A 25,233-nucleotide genomic window follows, 5' to 3' on the forward strand; every position below is an offset into this window, starting at 1 on the left:
GTGCTGACAATACCAGGTTGGTGAGGAATAAGGCCTGTGGCTCTCCCTCACCAACCTCTTACAGAACACTCAAAGAATCTTGGAACATTTGAGGCTTTTACTGGGTAAGAGTGGTGGTGTTTTTTAGGAGGGGGTTGCTGCTGGGAAACACTGCCCCATTTAAAGGACAGATTCATTGTGCAACTACTTGAAACAAACTTGGATAAGTGTTTCCTAATTTCACCTTTATACTACGTGCACCTTAAACTGTAGGTGGGTCTCCTTTGGCAAAGGCTGCTGCTTGCTAAAGAAGCTTAACGCTGCATGTGTCATCCTGACATTTTGGGCCTGATTCTACAGGTGCTAAAATGAACCTGCACTCCTGCACTCACTGCATCAGACCCTCAAGGGATTCAAAGAAGTCTGAGGCACATGACTTTTCACAGAATCTTAGTCCAAGGGACAGAAGTTTGAAGACAAACAAACAGTTATTCATAAAAGTACAAATCTGCATATTCTCAGCTTGTTCAGGAGTTTAATAAATTGGTCTTTTTCACAGAAGACTGGCAGAACTTTCACTGGTGTTTGCTGGAGATGGCTAATTGAGTTGAGTTACCTTCTGTAGATATTTTACATAGAAATCTATCCCAGCAGTCAGTTGAAAGGATATTTTATTGCTCAGCTGTATAGCTGATACTCAAAAATGTGGGGTTTTGCAATTTCTGAGGCCAGCTTTTACTTTTACAGGAAGCAATCTTTCCTTCTATGATTAATGAGTGTGTTGAATTGTCTAAGGTAGGGAACAACAGCTTGAAATTACTGTCATGGGAAACCAAAGGGAGAGAGTGGAACTGGATCTCCAGCAGGAAAACAGCTGCTAAAAAATTAAGCCAACTGTGTTTCCAAGTCAATGGTGGAATGCAGTATGCAAAACAACATGTGCTCAATCAGAAATCCTCAAAAGAAAAGACAATTTAGTCAAGCAGATTAGCTGCCTAAGATGAAGGACATTATAATCAACTGAGAAACTTGTACCTCTGTAGGTCTTCTTTTCCTTGGTTTCTTTATTTTCTACGATTCCAACAGGAGCTGAGAGCACTCAACATCATAAAATAAGGGAGGCTTTAAGGGAGTATGACAGCATGCACTGTCTCCAGACTTGAACTAATTTCTTTTGATACTTAATGGTTTTCTCCTAAAACAACCCACACTCACAAATCTCTTCTACACCATTACTCTCACTCCTGCCTCTCAGTGTGAATGAGATACACTGTGGAAAATTCTACCACATATATTAAACTTCATCCTGTCACTCCATCCTCTGATCACACCTTCAGAGTCATTCACCCAGCTGCCCCATGGGCAAACAACAGCAAGACAGAAATTTTACCAAAGCTCTGGAAGGCAGACATTTTATATATGTATTTATATATATATTCCCAAGAGCAATTGTTTTATCTTAAAACCTTTCTAAATCAGGAATATACTGCATGTTTTGGCAGTAGAATAAAATATTACGGGATCCAGCCTTATTTTGTTTTTCTCATCCAAATATACACATTGTTGTAACAGAGAAATAATTGCATCCAGAATTATCATTGCTGCTTGATGACCAAAATGCCTCATACACTGCTCTGCACATATTCTGCAAATACTCATCTGCCCTGGCCAAGAACAGCTTCTTTTGAGTGGAGGAAAAGAAAAGAGGCATAAACATGGTTCACTTAAAATGCAGTGACAAAAATGGCATTTGAAGGCCTGTGTTCAAAACAGTCCCCATATTGTTATTACAGATGGAAACAGTGAGGGAAGAGAAACAGAAGAAACAAAAGCCAGCTTTTGTGAGTTCCAGAGCAATCCCTTATGATCCTGGGTCTTGTATAAGATGATTTGGAAGCTTTGGAAAGGCATTCAGGGTCTCTCCCTGAATAAGGCACTGAAACACACTCTCTTCCATGAGCCTGGCCCAGTGCCACGACAGTTTCTGCATAATTCATTGCACGTTTTGCTAAGTGCTCTCTGCATATCTATATAGATGTATACACACAGACATATATGTATTTTTCCAAATGTTTTCCTGCAAAACAGAAAAATAAAATAAGTTACATGATAGAATACAGAATTCAGAATAAGACACAGTACCTGTTGACATGTCACACGTGCCCCAAAACTAAACCAGAGAGGCATTGATTTTGAATCTACTCTAAATCTGTAGAAATAAATTATTTCTTTTTAATATAACTCAGCCAGAAGAGCTAATGTTTGACTTCCCAAGTACCTTCTGCCCTTTTCAAGCCCCATCATCTTTTAAGCTTATTAGCACTATTCCTAGCAATTCCTTGTGTCATTCTCAGTGACAAAATGTTGATTAGGGACAAAACGATGTTTTTCCCACTCTTAGGTATCCAGAAGCAAAGAGCAATCCTTAACCTCATCATCTTTGAACACAAGATGCTTAAGAGATGCAGTAAATAGATCACTATTCTTATGAAAAGAATGGCTGTTCTTCAAATATCTTTGTCCCTGTATCTTTTTTTCCACAGTTGAAGAGAGATTCAGGCAGAGATGCTACTCTTTCCATGAGAAATACACTAACTATAACATTATTTTTCTCCTCCGAGTGGTCAGTGATTTAAATACTGCTTGAGACAGAGTTTGTAATCTAATGACACATTTAACAGACACCAATGGGTCTAATCTTAATGTGTCATCTATTTTCACCTCATGTCTTCTCCATCAGCAAGCCTCATAGTTTGTTCTTTGTTTTCCTTTTGAAGTAATTGCTTAAAAGTATCATGAAATACCTTTGAATTTTTTGTTATCAGAATTAGTGAAGAAGGACTTGCATCCTTACCAACTGTGTCTGCTGTGTCTATAAACAGAAGCCAATAAGAACAGTCCATTAAGCAGTCTGATAAAACAGATATATACTGTTTCATTTTACAAAATATTGTATTTTCAACCCTTTTTGATTTGTGATTCCCAGTCATGCTTTAATGGAAGTCTTTAAGTTAAGATACTTACTTGTAATGCTTCAATCATGTGTGTAAATTAGAATTATTTACACAAGAGTCTGAAAACTGGGGCCTTAATTTAACTCAACTACAGTTGTTACCTCCCATGTGATGGAATTGTGTGAGTTCACATTTTATCTCAGTTCTTCTTCCTCTTCCTCATCTTCCATTTCCTCTTCTGAGTCATCCTTATTCTTTGAACTGTTGCTGAATTCAAGGTTCCCTTCAATATCCAGTACCTGTAAGTGCTTCAGGTTTTGGAAGGTACTTTCTTTCAGTGCTCCAACTGCAATCTTATTAAATCTGAAACAAACAAAAAGGCACCCCTTTTAAAATAAACCCATTTTTATATACAACACAGAAATTAGGGGACTAAGAGGAAACCATCCTGCAGCTATTCTGCATTGACCCAAGTTATTCTAAGTTTACACTGACTCACAACAGCACTCTAGAAGTGCTGACTCCTCTGGATGGGGGAAGAAAAAAAATCATAATATTGGAATTCCTCCCCCACAAATTCTTTCTCTTGCTATTCTCTTTTCTCCTTCCCAGAGAGGAAGAGCATCTGCTTCACAGCCCATATTTTTAAGTATAACTGATTTTTCATAAAATTCTGTGTCATTCCTTGACAGTTTAATTCTTCACCTACTAAACTCAAACCAAAGTAACCCTTTAAACATAAAGCAACCATTTTTCAACTGTTGTTTGCATTTCCAGGAATACAAATAAACTAATCTGCAGTTTAAGAACCTGTCACATATGCTGGTCTGCTACTCCTGAACATGCTTAAAATTGTATTCTGTGTAATATTCCCTATGTATATTATTGTTTCACAGAACTGCAGTGATTAATGGCCTCCCATTAAAAATACGACTGAGCTTGGGTGGAGTTGCCTCCTGAATATGTTAGCAAAACTGTTTTGCAAATTCCTTTTTTCTTTATATAGAAATATAGAATGTGGCATGTGGTTTCTGGTTCACATCCAAGCATTCACTAAAATCTCATAAATGTGAGCAGCTGAATAGACAGACTGCTCTAATTTACACCAGACTTTGTAATTTTATTTGCTTGGTATGGAATCATTCATCCATAAAGGTATGCTCCAGAACTGTTCAGAACTACAGGGCAGTTTAGCTGCATATAGTCAAAATAAGACCATATTTAGTCTTCTGCAGCCTAGGCTTTTTGAACACAGCATTGGATCAGATTAATCCCATATTCTGTAGGGATCCATAAATTACTTCTAATTAATATTTTCAATAATATTCCATCAGATTAAAACGGACTGTATTACAGAGAAAGACTCCCTGTGCTATAAATCTCTGCTTCAATCAGTTGTTACTGTGAGTTTAAATTACATGCAAAAAAATGTCAGTATCTAACATCTACAAAAACAAAGTCCTCATCCAACTGACAAGAGTGGGAAAAAACCCAGCAAAGCCCCTAAACTGGGTTACGTAACTGCCACAGTTGCACCTTGTCACTTGTTTCTGACAAAGCTATCAAGGGAATGCACACAACTCCAAGATTAGTCACACACACCTCACTGGAGGGGGATTTTGTCAAAGCCCATGGCAAACTGGCACAGACAAAGCTGCACTTCTACAAGGGGACTGTAAACTTTCGGCTCACAGCTGAATATTGGAATATGACATCATGTAAAACATTAATTGCCCAGAATTACTGGCATGCCCAATCCATTCTAATAAGCATAGAAAAGACAAGCTTTCTAAAAAGAGCTTATTATGTATATCCATGTAGTTTCTGAGTAGATAAATAGAGATTTGTCACATATTAGTATAAGCCAAATATGCTTGTTCAGAAAACAAGGATTTTAAGTACTTTCTAAAAAGTAAGCAACAATAAAGGAGAAGAAATGTGTTGAAGTGGAAGTTTGACCTTACCTGAGGTAAATCCCCTTTATATTTGGTGTGGATTCAAAAGCATTCTCTGAAACCGTTGTGATCTTGTTGTTCTGGAGATAGAGATATTCCAGAGATTCTGGCAGGCCTAATGGGATAGATGTCAGTTGGTTGCCAGCCATGTCTAGTGACTGCAAGGAAGAGACAACAATATTTAAATATTAGAAACACACCAGAAAGAGAATTAATTTTGAAGTTATATTTATTATAGAATAAACTCATTTAATCTACCTCTAATTTGCAGCAAGGTAAGTGTGGCCAAGACAATTCTAGTCTCTTACACTCCTATTGAGCATCCTGATTTCACATGATATGTCATGCTGGTTTGTTTCAGAGTTCCACCATTTCTTTATCTCTGTCCCCAGGCATTAGCCCATGTCTGTTTAAGTAAATTTAAAACAGGCTGGGTTTCAGATATGCAGGAGAATTCCTTGGCATCTGCTACTGCAAAAACTTCACTGGCTAAGGATGGTGATAGGTACAGTTACACATAAAACCATCTGGAAATATTCTAATCTGGAGAATGTATGAAGAGAGCAGGACTAAAGGTCATGGTTGTTTCTCAGGTTAATTTTATGCAAGATAATGGATCAATATAAATGTTTTATCCTGTATTGTAGTATTTTCATAGCACCAATCTGACACTATTTACCCACTACTCAAAGCCACACTTCTGCAAACAATTGTCCTCATTCCAGTGTTTTTATTCCTCACATAATGCTAGTCTGGAAAACAATTATCATAGAACCATTGAATTGTTTAGGTTGGAAAAAAGCTTTAAGATCATTGACTCCAACTGTTAACCCAGAACTGCCAAGTCCATTATGCAAAGGTCTTGCTTTGCAGTTGCAGAGTCTCCAGTGATTTCCATGGAAACAGTGTGGACTTAAGCATTTACTAAGTATATGCATAAACAGGATCTTTATGGATGGTTATTTGGCAAATTCACTCCACTGCAACAACTCAGAAACCACCTGCACAGTTAAGCACTTAATCATAAAAAGGATTCAGCTGGAAACAACCAACTAGAAGTAATGCTGTTCCAAAGAAAAGCAACAGCCATAAATGCCCCATTAGTCCAGCAGAACTTTAAGTCTGTGCTATTATTAGAACCCTGTTTAATGGCAGTGGGGTTTGCTGTGGGGATGGCCAATGGCCTCTGGCATTACACCGACTGCAGGGGAGGGAGAATAGAACAAAAGTTCCACATAATTGTGAATCAGGACCTTTGAGAAGGAAAGCTTGTCATTCCAACCAGCAACTCTAGCTGCCCAAACAGGCTCATGACCCATTTTTGTTTGAAAATAAAACAACCTACATTTTATTACTGTACTGCAGAAAAACAATCCCAGCCATCTGTAATTTTCAACAGCATCTTCCTTCCAGACTGCTTTGCATGTTAAATATATTTGCTCACACACTTATCAGTGAAGCACCAAACAAATGCAAAAGGTATTATTAAAGCCAGGGACCAAATCTGCAGCTGATGCAAACAGCTCTGCAGACACTGTTGCTGCATTGCTGATTGACATTAACTGAGAAATAAGCTATTGGTTATTCCCAGACACAACAGAAAGGAAAACATTCCTATAGATTAACATCAGGATTGTCTGAAAACACACTGGGGGCCAGTGTGACATATGCTGCATGTCCTTATCCCTGATCTGCTGTGAGATGTGCACACTTTGCCTGTGCAGTGACCTGACCATATGCCCCTCCATGGCTGCTGTGTGACACAGGCAATACCTTTCACTGCAGGAAAGGAGCCGTTGCCTAAAAGGAAATGCAGACAAATCCTTCAGCCAGCGTAACAATTCTGAAAGGTCATTTTGCTCAGCACAAATGTGATTGTTCCTGCCTGCCTTATGGTTTGTGTTTAACTTTCTCCAACAATTAAGCAAATGAGAAGAGTGCTGATTGAATCCAGACTCCAAGCTGCTCCCCAGGTGCCTTAGCCAGCTGAGCTGCTAAATCCTACAGCTTGTCTTGTCTGACTCTAAGCTGATGTGGGGGCTTTGAGAATTAAGAGTGTTTTTGTTTATGCATTCCTTCCTCCTGCTGTCTCTATTCAGAGCTGATTTAAAATCTTTTGGGAGACGAACTATTTGAAAGGCCTAATTTCAGTTTTAATGACAACATTTATTGATGTTTTTTTCTGAAAATATAGGACACTGTCAGGATTCAAAAACAAAGCTGGACTGGCCAGGAATGGAAGGTACCCATCTCTGGCACAACAGCACATAATTTCTACTCTAGAAACAGAGTGTGTAGCACTTAAAATGCAACCCCAAAACACGTGGATCAACTACATTTAGTATTGGTGCTACATAATTTGATTTAGGCAGACAGATGAGGATATCGGTATCACTAAAACAATTAAAGAAGGTAGTGTTTCTACCTGAAGACTGCTGAGTTCTCTCCATGCTCTTGAATAAATTGAATTTACTTTCAGTTTATTGTTGCTCAAATACAGTTCCCTCAGCTTTGTCATCCCAGACAAAGTCCCTTTTGGGATGATGCTTATCTCATTCTCCTTCAGCTTCAGAACCTGCAAGTTCTTTGGAAAGCCAAAAGGCACCATGTGGAGATTGTTTCCAGAAAGATCCAGAGACTTCAGTTGCCGCAGTTTACGGAAGGCCTCCCGATGGATCTGGGGACTTGTGAGCTTGTTGTAGCTCAGGTTCAGCTCTTCAAGGAAGTAAGTGGTAGCAAAGTCATTCCTGTTAATCTCTGAGATCTGGTTATGAAGGATCATCAGTGTCTTCACTCGCCGGGGCAACCCGCTGGGGATCCTTTCCAGCATGTTGTTGTACAGATGGACAGTGTGCAGCTTCTTTAAGCCCTGGAAGGCTAAGGGGTGAATACCTCGAGCTTTTAATTTGTTATTGTGGAGCAGAAGGTACTCCAGGTTCTTAATTTGGGTCAAGACATCTCTGTCAATCACCTTAATTGCATTCTTCTCCAGGTGCAGGAGGACGATGTTTCGAGGTAAACCACTTGGGATTTGTGAGAGGTTATTGCTGGACAAATCCAGATATTCAAGACTAGACAATTTCCTTGGGAAAGCAGGAAAGAAAATACTTTGATTCTTCAAGGTGAAACAATAACCAACTTGCTCAAAGATTTCACAATCTTTGCTTTAGAGCCTTTTTACTCAGCACAGCTCCCACTACTGTCTGCCCTTTTCTGCCTGTGATATGAGTTATGTGGACACCAAAACAGGGAGCTCCCATATTGCCATTAGGGATTAGGACTCGGCACTGCCACTGCTCCCCCGCCACACTAGCAAGAGAACATGCCAGAGTCCACAGACACCCAAACGGCCACTGACCTGAGGCCTGTGGTCAGTTTTGCAGTCCCAGTTAGAAACATATGAGCAATTTCAGTAAACAAATACCACAAGGAAAATGCCATGGGAGCACCACCAGAACAGTTTAGCTCCCAGTTTCACATAAACAAAGCCTGAGCGTGAGTAATTTCCGTCTCTCTTGAAGTATTTGCTGAAAGTGAAAGGCAGGTTTGCTTTCTAGATGATGAAATGTTACTTTTATGAGAAGCAGAAATGCTAACTTAGTGTCCTAGGCTAAGGTAGTGAACTTCTCGTGACCCTTCAGTATTATGGAAGTGAGTCAGGGCTAGAGCTGCTTTGTGTAAGCTACTGAATCTGGATTCCACGGTCTCAGTTGAAGCTAAATTAAATCCTCAGACCAGCCACTTATACCAACTGGATGTGGATCAATGGTTGTTCCACAGCCAGGACTGAGGAACCCTGTATTCCCTTGAATTTCAAGTCAGTTTCTCAGTTCAAATTAGAGTTTTAATCTACTTGAGGCGATATAACCCATTGCAGATGACCAGAAAGTTTTCAGGAAACAGGAAAAATAATGTGTTACAGACATTACTTACTGTTTACTACACTGCTGTTCCAGCTATCCAAGCATGCTCTGAATGAACAAATATAATCTTTAGGTAAAATGCTTCACTGCTGCCATTTGTAAGGTTTCCCCAGGATGGGAATATCTTAACAGAAATTATATGTCCAGCATGACCTGGAGGTGGACTCAACACAGATATAGTAAACTACTAAGGGAGGTTTCTGGGAACCAAAAATGGAAAAGGAAAGCACACAGTTTGGTACATTTTTGTGTCTGGAGATCAGGAGGGTTTACAGAACTAAATTATGGGCAGGATCAATTGTGTGGTCTGGATTTTCAGGTAGAACAAAGGCAGCATTCAGTGTAAGCAGAGAAAAAAATGTTAAATTTTGAAGTGCTAAGTCCCAGGCTAAATCTAGGACAGCTATAGGCTATTTCTGATGCACCAGTTGGTAGGAAAGCTTTTGCAGCCATCTGGCTCTTGAGCAGCACCACTGCATCCCTGCCTGCTCCAGCAACCACCTGCACTGTGGTACAGCTGGGCCAGGGGAATGCACAGCTGTGTGTCTGTGGCTGCTTTCAAGCCACCTTCACAGAAAGTAGCTCCAGTGAAGATGAAGGTCTGTCTTTAATGCCCAGCAAAGTGCCCTAGAAACTGGAAAGTCCCAGGTAACCTCACTTTTGACTGTTTTGGAAGAACAAAGAGTAGCTTTCAATGTTGTTCTAGGTGGCTGTTCCCAGAAGGGACTTAGTACCTGGTGTGACTGGGTCTGTGGCAGGCAGGGAGTGGTGCAGTCTAATGTTCAGTGTTCTGCCTTTTGTATGAAACAATTCTGCAACCACTCACCCAGACCTTTGCTCTTGAATGGCAGCATCTGCATCTCAGCAGTCAAATGCATAACATCATCCAGCTTTTAATTACTTTCTACTGTGTCCTTTGTTCAGTAGATGCATGACTGTCCCAGAGAGGGCAGACAGACAGAGAGGTATTAAGTGCACATCTCAGTCTCACCAGAAAGTTTCATTGTCCATTCCCTCATTTGACAAGTAGTTATTCTGCAAATACAGCTCCCGCAGACCGGCAAGCTCGCTGAAGGCTCCTTTGGGAATCTTCTCCAGCTTGTTGCTCTAGAGTCACCAAAAGCACAAAGCACAGTATTTGACATGAATCAACACAACATTTGGGTTCTGTTCAACTAGCATGGGCAATTAAACTTCAGAAGGGCTAGACATGAAATATTTAGGGGGCTTTATAATGTGATGGACAGACTGGACCAGACTCATTTGTTAACTAACATAAAGTAGATACCAACACAGACAAATTTGGCTGAGTGTTTCAATAAATAGTAAAAGAAAAAAATCACATCTAAAGTACACCTGTCAGATATTTTTGGTCCAATTTTGGCTGCCTCTCATTTCTCATTGTACTGGTTTTTCCCAGTCAAAATATCAAGGTAAATGTTACTACTGACAGATGGTGCACTTGCAAATAAAACACTCATTTCTCTGCTCATCTCCTCTGTCCTTAACACAGCTAGGGACAGCAGGGAAGGAGCAAGTTCAAAGTGTAATCCTCACAGTGTGAGACCCTTTTGGGAGATAATGATTATCTGTAAGTGTCAAAAAAATGCAGGGAACATATAAATTCATACTTTGAAGAAAAATTCTAGCAATTTAAAGGATTGGACTGGGTGTGTTTACTTTTCTTCAAGCTGGAGAATCCTGTTCTCTAGAAGACTTTAACAGGAATTCTGGTGGACCTACAAGGGAAAAGAGTGCTGGGAGGCAGCACAGAGCTGCCTCAGTCCAAGGCTGATAACAGACTCCAGTCTCTGCACGTCCAAGGAGCTGTCAACACTCAGAGCAAGTGGACCCAGGACTCCCCACTGCTGTGGCTCTCCCATTGCTAGGGCTCAGATCTCCAGCTCAGACATGATGAAGTGTTTTTATCAGAATCAGATGACATGGAATTAAAAATGCTGGAGAGTAGTTAACAGCACAACTCTGCTATTGCACTCTTGCTGGAGGAGTTGGAGTAATAGAGAATGCCTGATCCAAACTGAATTGCCAGTTCAGTAGCAAGCAGCAGCCACTGATGCTGGGAAGCAGTGGTCTGTGTGAAATGAGTCAGTGAGCAAAGCCAGGACAGAGTGGGTAAGCAGCTGCCAGGACAAGTGGCATTCGTGGCAAACTTAACTGGGAGGTCATGGAGACATGGCCATGGAATGATGCACTTCCTGTTCTAATATTGTATTAATATTGTTTTTTGCAGGGAGGGGACCAACAATTCAACCACACAGGGATTTCCAATACAATTTCTGTGTTTGATGCTGCAAACACAGAAAGCCATTTCTGCCCCCTGTGAGCGTTCTGATGATTTACAAAAACACACTATTGCTTATGGACAGAAAAGGAAGGAGATGGGGACAGTGACTGTTGAGAATACAGTAGGCAAGGCTTAAAGTGGACCTGGAGATGTTTTCAGGTGCACTGGGATGTCTTGGTTGTGTGGTGTGAAACCCACACAACACAGTACTTTGTCACAATCCTAAAGGATTACAAAATGTTGTTGTCATTACCTGTAAGTGCAATTTATATAGTGCTGGAGGGAGATTCTTTGGAACATACTTCAAGAAATTGCTGGACATGATGAGTATCTCCACATTATTAGAGCCATTGAACATATTATCAGGTAATCCAGCATCTGAAAGTTTGTTGTTATGAAGATACACAGATCTGTTGGAAGGAAGCAAAAGATGAAGTTCAAAAGATAGGGAGATCCGGAGTTTTTGTTTACTGAGAGAAAGCTTTAATTTAAAACTTAATTTCAGTATTTTCTTATTTCCTTGAGATAATTAGATTTTTTTTTAAATGTGCCTTTTAATTTAGCAAGTGATACAGAGGCAAAACCAAATGGTCAGCTCCAATACTCTCTGAAAGTTAGTTCTATTCAAAATCCAAACTCGCACATGAATACAAATTTCACAAGTGGCCTTAACTTCTTTACAAGAAACTGAGTGCAAGTCTGGGACTGTGCAGTACTTAGAAAAAGAGAATGCCAGTGTGGGGAACCTCACTCAGAGGGTTAGAATTCATCCCTTTTTAACAGATATTGCCCCAATTTTAACTTCTATTTGGAACTGAGTCTGGACTGCTTGGCTTACAAAATCAGCCTGGAGGTGTCGTAAGAAAGAACCATCTCTAAACCCTCCATTCTTTCTGCTCCCATGAAGGCTGGAAACACCCCAGGAAACAGTTTCCTACTCTTAGAACTCAGAATAGGATACTGACAGAAAGACAACAGATTTACTCATTCTGTCAGACTTTTCTCTTTTCTATGCTTTGGTTTTTAATGAGCCATTGGGATCGAGAGATAGAGTTTCTTACTTTTCCTTTGCCCTTCTTACTTTGAACCTTTAATAACAAATAGTTTCTCCAAACAGATTTTCAGAAATTGATTCATCCTTACACAGGTTTCAATTCTGTACAAAGCAATATACTTCTATGAAATTATTCCTCCTTTTCACTAGCTCAACTGCTAAATTAATTCATTTTACTTCTCTTTAAAGAAATAAATTATAGGCTTTTAGTGACTTTGATTACCTCTTCCCTTTCCTGTGTTTACCCCCAGATGCAGCAGACAGCTAAATTTGTAGAGAGAGGTTAAAGCTGCAAAAGTGTCAAATTGAGCTTTTTTAACTTGTTCTTGGATTCTCTACCAGTAGCAGAGAACTTGGCAACATCCTTCTGGAAGGAAGGAAAGGCTCAGTATGGAAATACAATTGTGTGATCACACACTCCAGGGAGTTCAGAGCTACACTGGAAGTATTGTTTACCCTGCATGGTCAGCTGTACTTTTAACTCACAAATATTTGCCTTTCTGAAAAACTTACTCTTCAAATAATCAGTCTGAGATCATGAACTCTGCTGGGGGCAAAAAAAACAACTGACACAACTGTGCTGGGATTTTATATGAGTAACCTTGGAAATCAATTAGCTCTTATTCTGATTAAAATTCATGTTTGTATAGAAGAGTGTGAAAATCACTTCAGAAGAGTAAATAAATTTAATATGGCATCAAAACACAGCAGCATCTCCAGCACAGATTAAGGAAGAAAACGTATAAATCTAGCTTCTTTCATCATGAGATATTGCCAGAAATCTGTGAGTGACTCAGCCCTTTCAGCTTCCAAGAGCCTGAGAGACTAAAGGCCCAGGAAGTGCAGAGCAGCTCCAGCCCTCAATGAATTCAGTGGGAATGGAGAGTTCTTCAGTTCATCACAAGGCTGGGCTGCAGGGGCTCAGCTGTAATTAACTGCTTCCACACCTGGCTGCATGAATTGCTCCCAACAGTTTGGGATGTCTTTGCAGGATCTGGATGGTGCAGTGTGTGGATGCTGCAGATTATTCAAAACCCCTTCAGCAAACTCACACCTCACAGGAGGTGGTCTGGGTGCCTCTGAGTTTGACATGGATGTGCTGCTGTCAATCCAGATGAGAAAATCACAGCTTGAACCTAGCAGTGGCAGCAGATCTGGAGTATGAACCCCTTCTGAAGGTGCTCAAGTGCTTACCTTGAACAGAACTGAGTACTGTACTGTCCACCTGATTTTACTTTTAAAAATGAACAGACGATAATAAAACTAGAAATTTTGAAACAGCTAATCCCCATTTTGAGAAACTTAATTGTTCTTTTCAATTCAAATACACAAATAAAATGGGGACAAATTCATGTGATATTTGCAGAAGTGTCTGGCAGCTAGAAAAAGCCCTTGGAATGTGTTTGTTTGATCTTTCATGCTGAGAATAACAAACAGTTTCTTTCCAAAAACACAAGCAAGCAAAAATATAGTTTAGCCAGATATTTTCTTATCACCCACCAACTGCATCCAAGCAGTGGCAGAACACTAGTATTGTTTTACTTCCCAGTCCCTTACCTCAAGTTTGGTTTCTGTCCAAATGTGAGCCCATATATCTTAGTGAGATAATTGGCTGCAAAATCTGCACTGATCAAGGTATTTGGTAGGAATTTTGGAGCCACTGTTAGCTGTAAAAGAAATATACAGGGGAGTTCCAATGACATGTAGCAAATGTTTTAACCAAGTATTAGAGCAGCAGCAAAACACTCTCAAATTTATCTTCCCTAAACAGGCAAAGATAAATTAAACTGAATGTAGATTTCATGAACAAAAACAAATTGTCCTCACTCACTAATCTCTCCAGGAAGGAGACAGACTTTTGCTCTAAGATATGAAAATGTTTGTTTTGGTTGGAAGGGTCCTGTCTCTTTTTGATGGAAGAAATAAAGAAATTGTTATTCACAGAGCAAACACTTTGCTTATTATTGTTCCTAATTCCTCAGTCTGCTGTGCCAAAAAAACTCCAACTTCCCTCACAGTGACCTACTGCTTATTCTCTTAGGAAAGTGTATTGTGGAGGGGAGGTGTCACTTCACACGTCTGCTCCACTGCAGCCATTTATGATGATCTCTGCAGGGGGGATTCAGGTTCCCAAAGAAAAAGGACACTTCTGAGTCAAATGATGGAATATTGACTGGCACTTCAAAGCAAAGGGTACAGTGATACTTTGTTCAATAAACAAGTGATAAATCAGGAAGTACAGAAAGGCCCTGTCCTCAAAACTTTATAGCTGACAACAGATATAGGATTGAATGTGTTGCTCTTGTTGCTGTTTTTATCAGTGATTTTAAAAGCTAACCCTAGAAATGCCTGTATGTGAACAAATTGGTGGAGTGAAAATCAATTATCAAAAAAAGCTCAGTTTTAGAGAGCATCCCGGTAATACAATAGCACGGATCACTGACTGGCTGTTAATAACAAAGTCATTCACCTACAAATCAAGAATACAGGTTACAATCCAGGCTGGATGGAGGACAGTTTTCTGGCAAGCATAAACCCAGAAGCTTTATGCATCAAGATAAAGCCCTTGGGAAACACAATTTTTAACACAATGCTGTAACAGATAATCCTTGAGTAGAGAAGACACTGAATTGCAGTCAGCAGGTGAAGCCACCCTGGTTACAGGTGTTCACTGCATACCAATGAGACCACTCTGTTTTATGTGCACTCCAAAGGGAGATACTGCATTATTTAAGGTCAGGATGGGAAAGTGGGGCAGTGGAAGGGATCTGCCTTACAGCCTGAAGTTCATGGAATCTGTAATCTTCCTCACAGCTCTGTTGTGTGAAACAGAACCTGGTTCTTTCAGCCTACAAAGCACAGCAAGATTCACATAATGAGAAACAATATTTTTTCAATAAAACTGCAATGGGTTATGAATAATAGTGTAAAACCAAAAATATTTAAGATATGAACACTGTGTGAAAGAAGAGACACTTTATTGGAGAACTGCCTAACCAAGCCTTAAACTATGTATTTATCTAAAGAGTGTCTACACCCCTCTCTGCTGGTATGTCAGGAGTGCATTGATGAACTCCATCCATGAACTTCCAATTTACTGGACTCATAAAACAGTCTCTTTTTTTTAAAGAATGAATACATTATTTACCGGTTTTAATTTTCAGCTGTCCCAAAACCTCGTTATCCTCCTTATCCATAGCCTGTCTTAAATATTAAATGGTCACAAACACACAAAAAGATTTTTCCCACAAATCACACTCCTATCAGCATTTCCAGATGGTTTGTGAGCACTGGAATGAGCCATTCTGCATATTCCTGCAGTTGCTCTTGGCTTTTGTGGTAATCTCTCACCTCCTGATCTGGGAGATGTGATTTCAGGGAGATGGATAAAAGCACTCATCTCTGGCTGAGAAGGTCTGACAGTGCCTTAGAAAGAAATAAGTCTCTGCCATGATGTAACACTGACAATTCAGACACAGGAAACAAGACTTAATCTTTCATACACTGTGGTGTATTAAAGCTTTTCTCCAGTCAATTAGGTCATAACGTTTGTACAAAGCAAAGGGCATGGCTCAGACATGTGAAATGAGAGACATCAGATCCACAAGAAAGAGGAAAGAGCAGTTTAATCCAAAAAGAGTTTTCACTTGCTCAGGATTTTGCTTTGGCATTTCAGCACTTGGTCATGAGACTGATTTTCACCGATTACCTTCTTGAAGGATTCATGTTGGATTGTTTTAAGTGTTAGCAAAAATAAAGTTGACTTGAATAATTTTGTTTAATTTATTGCCTAACAAAAAGCAATCAGCCATTTCTCCTACTGCAATTTTCTTTCAACTTTCCTGCTGCACCTTCCTTTCCATATGGCAGAGTGTTTCTCCACTGTTAAGTAATGAATTCAGAAGGCTCATACAAAAGCCATTACCAGATTTGAATTGCTTGGATTTTTCTTGCTTGGATGAAGCTTTGATTCAAAACAGAAGTGCTGGATTGAGGTGAATCCCATATCACTTTAAGGATATGGGGAAATGTAAAACTTCTATCACCAAAATCACCTGCTTACAGTCAAAAATGACAGCCCAGGATCTGGTTTATCATTTAGTGGAACAATTTCTCTCATTAGCAAGGTTTACTGTGCACTCTATTTGCGAGATAAAAAACATGAGAGTGGGAAGGAAAATTGGAAACTACTGCAGCCACTCTTTACTCAAAGTACTTGTTACTAACAGACCACAGAAGGCTTTTAGTCTCTTACACTTCTTTTCTCTGACCAACTGTGCCAGTTCAATGAAAGATGATTTAGCTACATCTGATGGGATCACAATGGAAGATAAAGCAGCATTAAGATAATCCATAAAACAAGAAGCAAACTACCAGCAAATCCCTGCTCTCCTCCAGACACCACAGTAACTTGATCCACAGTGTTTCCTGCTGCAAAGGAGATGCAGTCTGAAGTCAATCTGGTTTGTCCTGGCTTGTGATTTATAAAGAAATGTGTTATTTCTGTGGGTCCACAACTTCTCACTATAACTACTTGTGACATTCGCTGATGTTTGCAATTTCTTTTGGGATTCTTTTCTCTCTGCAGTTAAGCCAGAAAAACCAAACACTTTGTTTTGTTACACAGGGAAAATCAGAGTGCTAGGTTCTGGAATATTAGTCACAGTCTGGCTTGTTCCTTTTTAGGAGTTATAAACTGCCAAGATTGTTACATGGAAATGGTGCTTGAAAGAGAGAAAAGAACACAATGTTACTGTACTAAGGAATGGGTTCTATTCTCAATCACTCCATACAGAAATGTATAGAGTGATTCTGGATGTGTCTTGGCCTGACTGAAACCTGAATGTGGCCACATGTATTTAATCAGAACATCAAATGGTCCCAGACTTTAAGAGGATAATAAAATATATATACAGACATGCAGAGAGAGAGAGGGTGGGATGGAAGGGCAGGATTTTTGTAGACAAAGAAGGTCTGCCTGATGTTTTAACTTATATTTTCTGTGGATCCTAATTTCTTCTGTAGCAAATATTTGTGGACAACCACTGGGGATAAAGGAAGCCATAACAAGAACCACCCAGATGCAGTGGTATATGAGAAGCTATTTCATTTCCTAGCTTTGGCAGGAAAGATGTGCTTCTGTCAATACATCCAATCTGGGTCACAATAGGAAAGCAGCTGGGATCTTCTCCATCAAAAGAAGAAATTCAGCTCCTCCTATTGCAGCTAAAAGAATAAATTAATGATTGGCACAGTTTCACTTCGTGGGGGTATCCTCCCCATATCCAACCTAATAAAAATGGGAGTCAGGGAAAACTGGATAGCTTTTCACAGATCTTCATGGTTCAAACACAGGCAGTAAGATGTGTTTACTCACAAATTTTTTAACCAGCCTCATCTGATAAGGCAGCATTTCACATATTACCCCACATACAGGCAGGAACCAAATCTGCATACAGCTGATCCAAAGCCTACTGAAGACAGTGGTAATTTATGCATGCAGGGGCTTTCTGTACCTCCATACACAAGGGAAACTCAAAAGGCTGCTCAAAATACACCTGCATGTGTAGCCTCTAAACATCACATACTGTTTTGACCTTAGATGAACCTGCATTAGAATATCACTTTAGCACAGTTTTGCTTATGTAGTATATACATTTTAAAATAACTGAAAATTTGCTCATTTAATTTTCAGAACCCAATTAGAAAAGAGCTCTGAAAGGCTTCAGAGCCTCTTACCTTATTGTTTGCCAGATACAGGTAATTCAGGTTCTCCAGATGTTCAAATGCTTCCTCTGGCAACCCTTAAAAACAGGGATAACTAATCATTGACATCAGCACCTTACTGCCTTTCCAAGTGAAAATACCAAAGGGCAGATTTCCCTCTCAGTATCTTCCATGTGAGATTGAAACACTTTTCATAGCCACTGAAACAATCTGATTCAGACCTATTGATTGTCTTTTTCTTAATTGGAAAAAGAAAAAACAAACCCACAAAACAAATCAAACAATACACACTTGTTAGGAGCAATGGAGGACTATTTAAAATCCTGATCACACAAGGCTTGTGGGCAAGGCCACTGGGCAGGCGTCAGGTACAGAGCTGTGCAGATTTGCTCTATGGCTGATTGTCAGTGCTTGCAGCAACCACACTATCTAAGAACCTTCTCCTGCCATTTGCATAAGATTCTGCAAATTTTTTTTCTTGCAAGAATGTAATCTGAGGTTGCTTAGTGATCAGATCAACCTGATGTATGACTATATTGCCAAAATAACCCTGGTACCTGCATGTCACAGCCCTTCTCTTGCTCTGCTCCTCCACAATTCAGGTATACAAGCAGTAACCAGCTCAGAGAGCTGGTCCAACTCAGGGCTTATCCTCCCCTAATAATTATTAGCTCCAGTAATTATTTCAGCTGAGTCACTCCACATCCAGCTGATCACACAAGCACAATTGCTGCCTGCAAGTGACACTTTCACCTGGCACTAAGATAACCATGCATCAAAGGTAAAGCTATTTTCCATGTCCAAACACGTTGGAAACTCAGGGCTGCACTGAAGCTGGTGAAAGAAAACATGAAGGTAACAATGTCAAAGGTAATAATGTCAAAGGCTGCATATATTAAGCACAGCTTTTCCTGTGCTATGTAAGATTGCTGTACCTTCGGGCCCATGTCTAATATGCCCACATTCTCAATAAATTTTGTTCTCTGTCATTTCAGTAAAAAGAGTTTTCAGATCATCTAAGTGACACATAAATTAATAATTTCATCTTTTGTATCCCATATTCTCCTCTCTTACTGTTTACTCCAATTCCTCTGTTTCTTTTGCTTTCCTCACTAACCCCTTGTTAAGATTCTCTAGTAAGCATAAGACTGAGCAAGCAAAACCTACCTAGAAAACTCAAAATAGTTTGTCCTTATTTGCAGTATGCATATAAATTCATACCAAATTTGACAAGGACAAAACTGGACCAAACTGCCCTGACTGACTAGACTGAACTAAACAAGGTCATTCAGGAGGAAATCATTCAGCATGTGGACGTCTCTGGTTCTCAAGTGCATTGCATGGAAGTGCTTGTGGGACCAGAGGGAGTTTCCTGGATGAGGAGATCTCACGCCACAGTACACGAGCTGCTGCCAGGTCTCCTCCACTGCTTCAGCAGGGCTGCATTCCTCCACACTGAGTATTGTGTTTCGGATGATAAAGTGTCTCCATGCTCTGTGTGATGGCCAGAGAAGCAAGGCTCACAGCAAACCACTTCAACCAAGCAATCTATCACCCTGGCTTTCCTTATCAGCTGTCACTGGCCTTATTGCATAAACTGGTGCTCTGGAAGCACAGGCTCTGTCCACCCCGTGGCTCACCTTTTGAAGTCAGCCTGTTGTTTTGCAAATTGAGAGTTTCCAGTCTATAAAGACGAGCAAGCTCTTCTGGAAATATTTCTTCTATTTGGTTATTCTAAGAAAATGGAGAGTATTAATCATCAACAAAGTAATCCAAAAAGGATCCCAGTAAACCCAGATTCTGAACTTCAGTAAAATCTGGAAGTGAACCCACCATGTAAAATCCTTGTCAAGACTTCTCTCACAATTAGCCAGACTCAGATCTCAAACCCAAAACATCCAAACCCAGGAGCATTTGAAAGCCTGACTTCTGCTCATCTCCAGGAATATCCAGCTTAGGCACCAGTAGCACACAAAGAGTGTGATTATGCCTGGCAAGGCCCACAGTCCATCTGCCACAGCCAAACCTTGTAGCTGCAGCCAAGCATTTGTTACAGGTTGGCATGGTGGATTTCCAAGCTTATAGCTTCTGTTATCCATGGGTTGTTTTAAAAGCCACTGGTCAAGGGAAGGGAGCGTCAAACCAGGCTCACTTGCACTGGTTGTGCTGTCAGGGGTGACTGCCATCAGATTTTCATTAACATGCTGACTAACATTCTGACCATTAATGAGTGGTTCTAGCTTTAGCATCCAGGGGACCAGTCAAGGACCTACTGTCGTGGAAGCCAGGCCAGTGCACAGAAAGTGACAGATGCAGCTGCAGAAAGTTTCTTTTATTTTGCTAGCAGAGGCAGGAGCCATGACTAACACATGCCTGGGACAGATCTGCTGAGGAAGGTGCCATCTTACATTACAGTTTTTCTAACTGAAAAGCTCTAAACAAAATCTCTATTTCATCTACTGGACATAATTGAAAGATGGGAGCAATAAACCAAAAGCAGTTGGTGAAGAACCAGGCACTGAAAACCTCAACCACTGCCACTGCTCTGAGGAGGCACTGCCACAGGGCTGCCATGCTCTGGCTCTTCAGGTGTCGGAGCACTGGCAGGGAAAGGAAACCTGCCCAAATGCTGGTCACAGAGATCAAATAGCTAAGAGCAGAGCACAGAAACCTGCTGACAGTGTAGGACATCCCGATTCTTCTTCCTGAAGCTGGAATCTCACATCTTATATGACCTTTTCATGACAAGACATGAGGTGCCTGCAACAGGGCCATTTGCTGTAGGCATGACCGCAGTTTCCCGGCCACAAGCAGCCCAGCACCAGGCTGGGCTCGGGGTGGCACTCGGGGTGATGGGTGGCACTGGCCATGCCAACCTGCTCCTTGCCGAGTCCATGTGCCTCAGGGACAGGTGGGACAGTGCGGGACATGAGCTGGCCCTGCCGCTGGACGGGCTCACTGTGTCTGAACTAACACACCGTGCTGCCCAAAGAATTCTCTGTCATTTAGCCCATCTTCCTCAAAGACACCTCAGAATGGAAGGGCTCCACCAGAAATTTGGGTAGGCCAAAGGAGAAACAAGAAATTGTTCGTTTGGACAAAAATTCTTTTCGTGGAGCTGTGAGAGCATGTGGAGCTCTTTTTCCCCTCCCTGGACGTGAGGGGAGAGGATGCCGATAACCGGACCCGCTGCACCTGCTGCTGCCGCCGGGAGCCGAGGAGGGCTGAGGGAAGGAGCCGGGGTTCAGGGGGGAATGAGGGCACGGGGAGGGGGCGATGGATCGCGCCTTACCTGCAGCGAGAGGTGGTTGGTCAGCTCGGGCAGCAGCAGCGGGAACTCCTTGAGGTCGATGCCGCCGCAGTCCACGACGCCCTCCTGGGTGCAGCCGCAGTCGCGGGGGCAGGCGGGGCCGGGCCCGGGCCGCCGCCGCTCCGGGCCGCCCTCGGCGAAGTCGCTGTCGGCGGCGCAGCCCAGGGCCAGCAGCGCCGGGAGCCCCAGCAGCGCCAGCAGCGCCCGGCCGCCGGCGGGCATCGCCCCTGCGGGGACAGCGGGTCAGCGCCGCGGGGCAGCGCCGCCCCGGCCGGCCGAGCCCCGCCGAGCCCCGCGGCCCCGGCCCGGCCGAGCCCCGCCGAGCCCCGCCGAGCCCCGGCCCGGCCCGGCCGAGCCCCGCCGAGCCCCGCGGCCCCGGCCCGGCCGAGCCCCGCCGAGCCCCGGCCCGGCCCGGCCGAGCCCCGCCGAGCCCCGCGGCCCCGGCCCGGCCGAGCCCCGCCGAGCCCCGCGGCCCCGGCCCGGCCGAGCCCCGCCGAGCCCCGCGGCCCCGGCCCGGCCGAGCCCCGCCGAGCCCCGCCGAGCCCCGGCCCGGCCCGGCCGAGCCCCGCCGAGCCCCGCGGCCCCGGCCCGGCCGAGCCCCGCCGAGCCCCGGCCCGGCCCGGCCGAGCCCCGCCGAGCCCCGCGGCCCCGGCCCGGCCGAGCCCCGCCGCCGCCTTCCCGCTCCCCCGGGGCGCTCTGGGGACTGCGCTGCCCAACCCGGCCCCGACTCCCCGAGATATTTATTGCCTTTTTCATACTGAGAAACGCCAGATGATCCCGCAGATGTAGGGGAAAAGGTTATGCAATGTTAGTTCAATGTGGTTGTCTGTCGTACCGTTCCTCACAGTTTTGCATAGGAAGAAATTCTTCTCGTTATTTAAACATAGAGGATGGTCAGTAGTGACTCTCAGAGGGGCTGCCATGTGTGCATCAAACAATAACAAAACCTTGCAGCTACCCAAAACAGAACGGGCTTCCTATGGATTTTGGACAGTGCTGATCTGAACCTAAGACACTTGGCTAATGTTCAGCTTTTATCTTTCTGGCAGCAGGTTAAAATAATCCAAACAGAAGTTGAGTATACTGGAGCAGCCAGCTGGCCCTAACCCAGCCTCCTCGGTCCCACTTGCTGCCCTTCTCAGATTTCATACATAAAGGTTTGCAGTCAGGGCTGGTTATGGCTTGTCATTTATCCTCTCAGTTATTTTTCACAGAAGGATTTGACAGCAATGAGAAATACTTAGGCTGATCTTTTAAGGTGAAAAGGCACGATGGATTCATGACCTTATCAAATAAATACTCCCTTCACCTCTGCTAACCCCGATTCCTTCTTTGCATTAGAAACAAGAACCTCACAGAGCCAGACTGACAACTGCCAGAATTGTGTGTCTCCACTTACATCCATTCACAAGTTTTTGCAGCTTTGCACCAGGAGCTCTCACAGAGAGCTTGGGTGCTTGGGAAGCATTGGAGACATCCTGCTCTCAGTCACAGCCATGAAAGTCTTAAGAAATTTTTTTAAACACTGACGTGTACTTGAAGAAATGGGAGCAAGTGGGACTACAGGGCAGAGCATCCCAAAACATCGACACTGGTTTTGCTTTAGTCCTGCATTTGCTACAAACATGGTGGGTGGAAGATTTTAAGCATTTATCATTGTGTGCTTGATCCCTCTTTCCCCCATTCCACTATTTTACAGCTTCCATATTTCTATTAGCTGAATATAATTAAATTCATCTCTTTTACAGAATTTTCCTTGTATGGCAGATATTAACACTGAGACCAAAATTGGCCATATGAGTATGCCAACAGTAGATTAGTAAAATCCTTAGTATTTGGTGACTTAATATCAGAAAATATTTCAGAAATCTTAAAGAAAATAATCTCAGAAAGTATTTCAGATCTCTAAGAAAGTATTTTTCCTATATAACAGTTCACCCTTATAGATAATTGCCAAAGAAACTATAGACAGAAAACCTTACATATACAGGTCTCAATCAGCTCTGCTGTAACAGTGTCAATACTGTTCCCATAGCACAGTTACATCGTGGTTGGTCTTGGGCTTTCTAGATTTGCAACATGCTGGCTTTCCCACATCTGTTGCTGAAAAGATGTTAGAAAATTAACGTGGAATATTCTATCTATTGCACACTAAGATTTTGAGGCAATCTCACCCCCTTGTTGATATGCAAGTGTCTGCTACATTGCCTTTGGAGGGAATGCTGCTCTAGCACGGGAAGACACTTTGGATAGAGGAACATCTGTGTACATCTGGAGTACAGGCAGTAAAACCAGGCATGATGGTGATTTTATTTTAGTTCACAGAAAGGCTGAAGTAACTCACTCCACTTCAATTTGTCCCCATGGGCCTGATTCAAAGCCTTGTTAGAAAGCTTCTAAAGGAGTAGCTCAAAACCCACTAGAAAGAGTCAATCCCCTTCCCTTGCTGTAGGTGGGCTTTGGAGCAGGTCCTGCCACCCAAAAACTGAAGTGACACTGAAACCAGCTCAGAGGTTTCTGTGGCTGCATCTTTCTGAGTCCAGACACAACTGATACCTGCATTCTGGTGCCTCACAGCACCTGAGTGCTACAAAAGGCACAGTCTCAAGAGGTAAACTGAAGTTTCAGGAGTTCCTGAATGCTTCTCAGTGATTACAATGCCCCCAATAAACAACAGAATCACTTAAAAATATCTCATCTCTATTATTCCCCACACACATTCTCACAGGATACACACAGATGGAAAAACATCCACTGAAGAAGAGGATTTTCCTTCAAAATCAACAGGTTAACTGAATTTGTTACAGTGAGTATCCTTGCTAAAAGCTGCAGCTGAAAGGCAGGCTGCTGCTGCAGGTTGTCTGACAAGCCAGCTTTAAAAAAATAGAAAAACTCACCTTTGCTGTCAGAAACGAGATGAATGGAGAAGAACATTTCTCTTGCCCCCACAGGCTCTCTCAGCTCATGCCATGTCAGTAACATGCACTGAGCTCAGAGTGATTCTCCCCTTTCCAAGCCAGATCCTTTCCAGATGTGAGCAGCAAAACTGGAGAGAGTAACAGTCAACCCTCTACCAGTGAGAGCTTCCTGCACTTCCCAGTGAAATCGGAGAGGAATTTTCCAAAGTCACCATATAGGAAAATGTGAGTAGGAAAGAGGAAGCAGCTATGGCCTGAATATAAAGGCTTGGGAAATAAACAATCTCCCATTACTTTTGTCAACACAGTTTGCAAGATCTGTGAGTGAAGCCAAAAGCCAGCATGCAGGAATTGGCAGAGGAGAGGCAGAGACAGTGTGTGTGCTTCTGCATTTCACTGCAGGGCACTGCTGCTGCACCGTTACTACATCTTTGAGTTCAGCTGCATTCAACCCAAATCTGAATTCCAGGTGGGAATGTCCTCCCATTCTCTGGGTGTCTGGTTCAAATTAGCTAGGAACAGATAGATCAGCAGTTTTCCTGCATTTTATCTTCTTCCCCTTTAACTATCTCTCCTTTTCAATACATCAACAGATCTTCGGGGACCAGGGATCAATACGCTGAAACTACAAATGTCTTACAGGTAAAGTATCCAAATTTGCTCTGAAAGTATCCAAATTTGCACCATCCACTCAATAGCTTCTTTATCTTCTATGCCTTGAATTATAGCATTAATATCAGAACCTTCCACCACATACACACGCACACACAGTCAGCCCAGAAGCCTCACATTTCTTATTTCCCCATTCTTGGTGAAAGAACTGCAACACACAGTCAATAACAGTATGCTCCAAGTGCAGCAATACTCCCAAGAAAGCAACACAGCTTTTTTTCCCTGACAGCAGTTACTATTATTAAATATAAAGCCACCTGTTTTGTGAGTGCCCCACAGTGCTCTATACAGTACCTCCACAAAACCTGCAGATCTGTCCTCACCAACAACACGACCTTCTTGCTGAATTCCAAAGAAGAGACACTGATTCTTTTCTCTCCACTCCAGCTGAACTAAAGTCTAAAGCAATTAAGTTATTTCCTCCCTCTCTTCATCC

The 25,233-nt window shown here is 42.3% G+C and overlaps 1 protein-coding gene across 3 annotated transcripts; it reads right to left on the reverse strand.

Annotated features, from left to right (window-relative positions):
• Positions 1-633: 633 nt before the first annotated feature.
• On the reverse strand, positions 634-25,233 carry PODN (podocan). 3 transcript variants are annotated; one of them, XM_021529582.2, is made up of 11 exons: positions 24,105-24,334; positions 21,190-21,434; positions 19,538-19,631; positions 17,910-17,974; positions 13,728-13,837; positions 11,370-11,526; positions 9,803-9,918; positions 7,314-7,971; positions 4,898-5,046; positions 3,095-3,296; positions 634-2,056 (listed from the first exon to the last, which is right to left on the reverse strand). In XM_021529582.2, exons 1-10 carry the CDS (start codon positions 24,187-24,189, stop codon positions 3,128-3,130), a joined length of 1,848 nt encoding a protein of 615 aa, XP_021385257.1. In that variant the 5' UTR covers positions 24,190-24,334; the 3' UTR covers positions 634-2,056; positions 3,095-3,127. The 3 variants fall into 3 exon arrangements, with proteins under 3 accessions (XP_021385257.1, XP_085442372.1, XP_085442371.1); XM_085586246.1 differs by lacking the exons at positions 634-2,056; positions 24,105-24,334 and adding exons at positions 14,948-15,019; positions 25,092-25,233; XM_085586245.1 differs by lacking the exon at positions 634-2,056 and adding an exon at positions 14,948-15,019.

The sequence above is a fragment of the Lonchura striata genome, chromosome 8 (genome assembly GCF_050655825.1).
Source record: "Lonchura striata isolate lonStrDom1 chromosome 8, ASM5065582v1, whole genome shotgun sequence".
NCBI classification, from domain to species: domain Eukaryota; kingdom Metazoa; phylum Chordata; class Aves; order Passeriformes; family Estrildidae; genus Lonchura; species Lonchura striata.

Bases quoted from the DNA above. Each gene is read 5' to 3' on its own strand.
- PODN (XM_085586245.1), bottom strand. From the start codon at position 24,189: ATGTTACTGACATGGCATGAGCTGAGAGAGCCTGTGGGGGCAAGAGAA. The intron at 21,435-24,104 runs GTGAGTTTTTCT...CTGTCCCCGCAG, and splicing joins TCTCGTTTCTGACAGCAAAG to GGGCGATGCCCGCCGGCGGC. The intron at 9,919-11,369 runs GTAATGACAACA...TGGTGACTCTAG, and splicing joins TATATAAATTGCACTTACAG to AGCAACAAGCTGGAGAAGAT.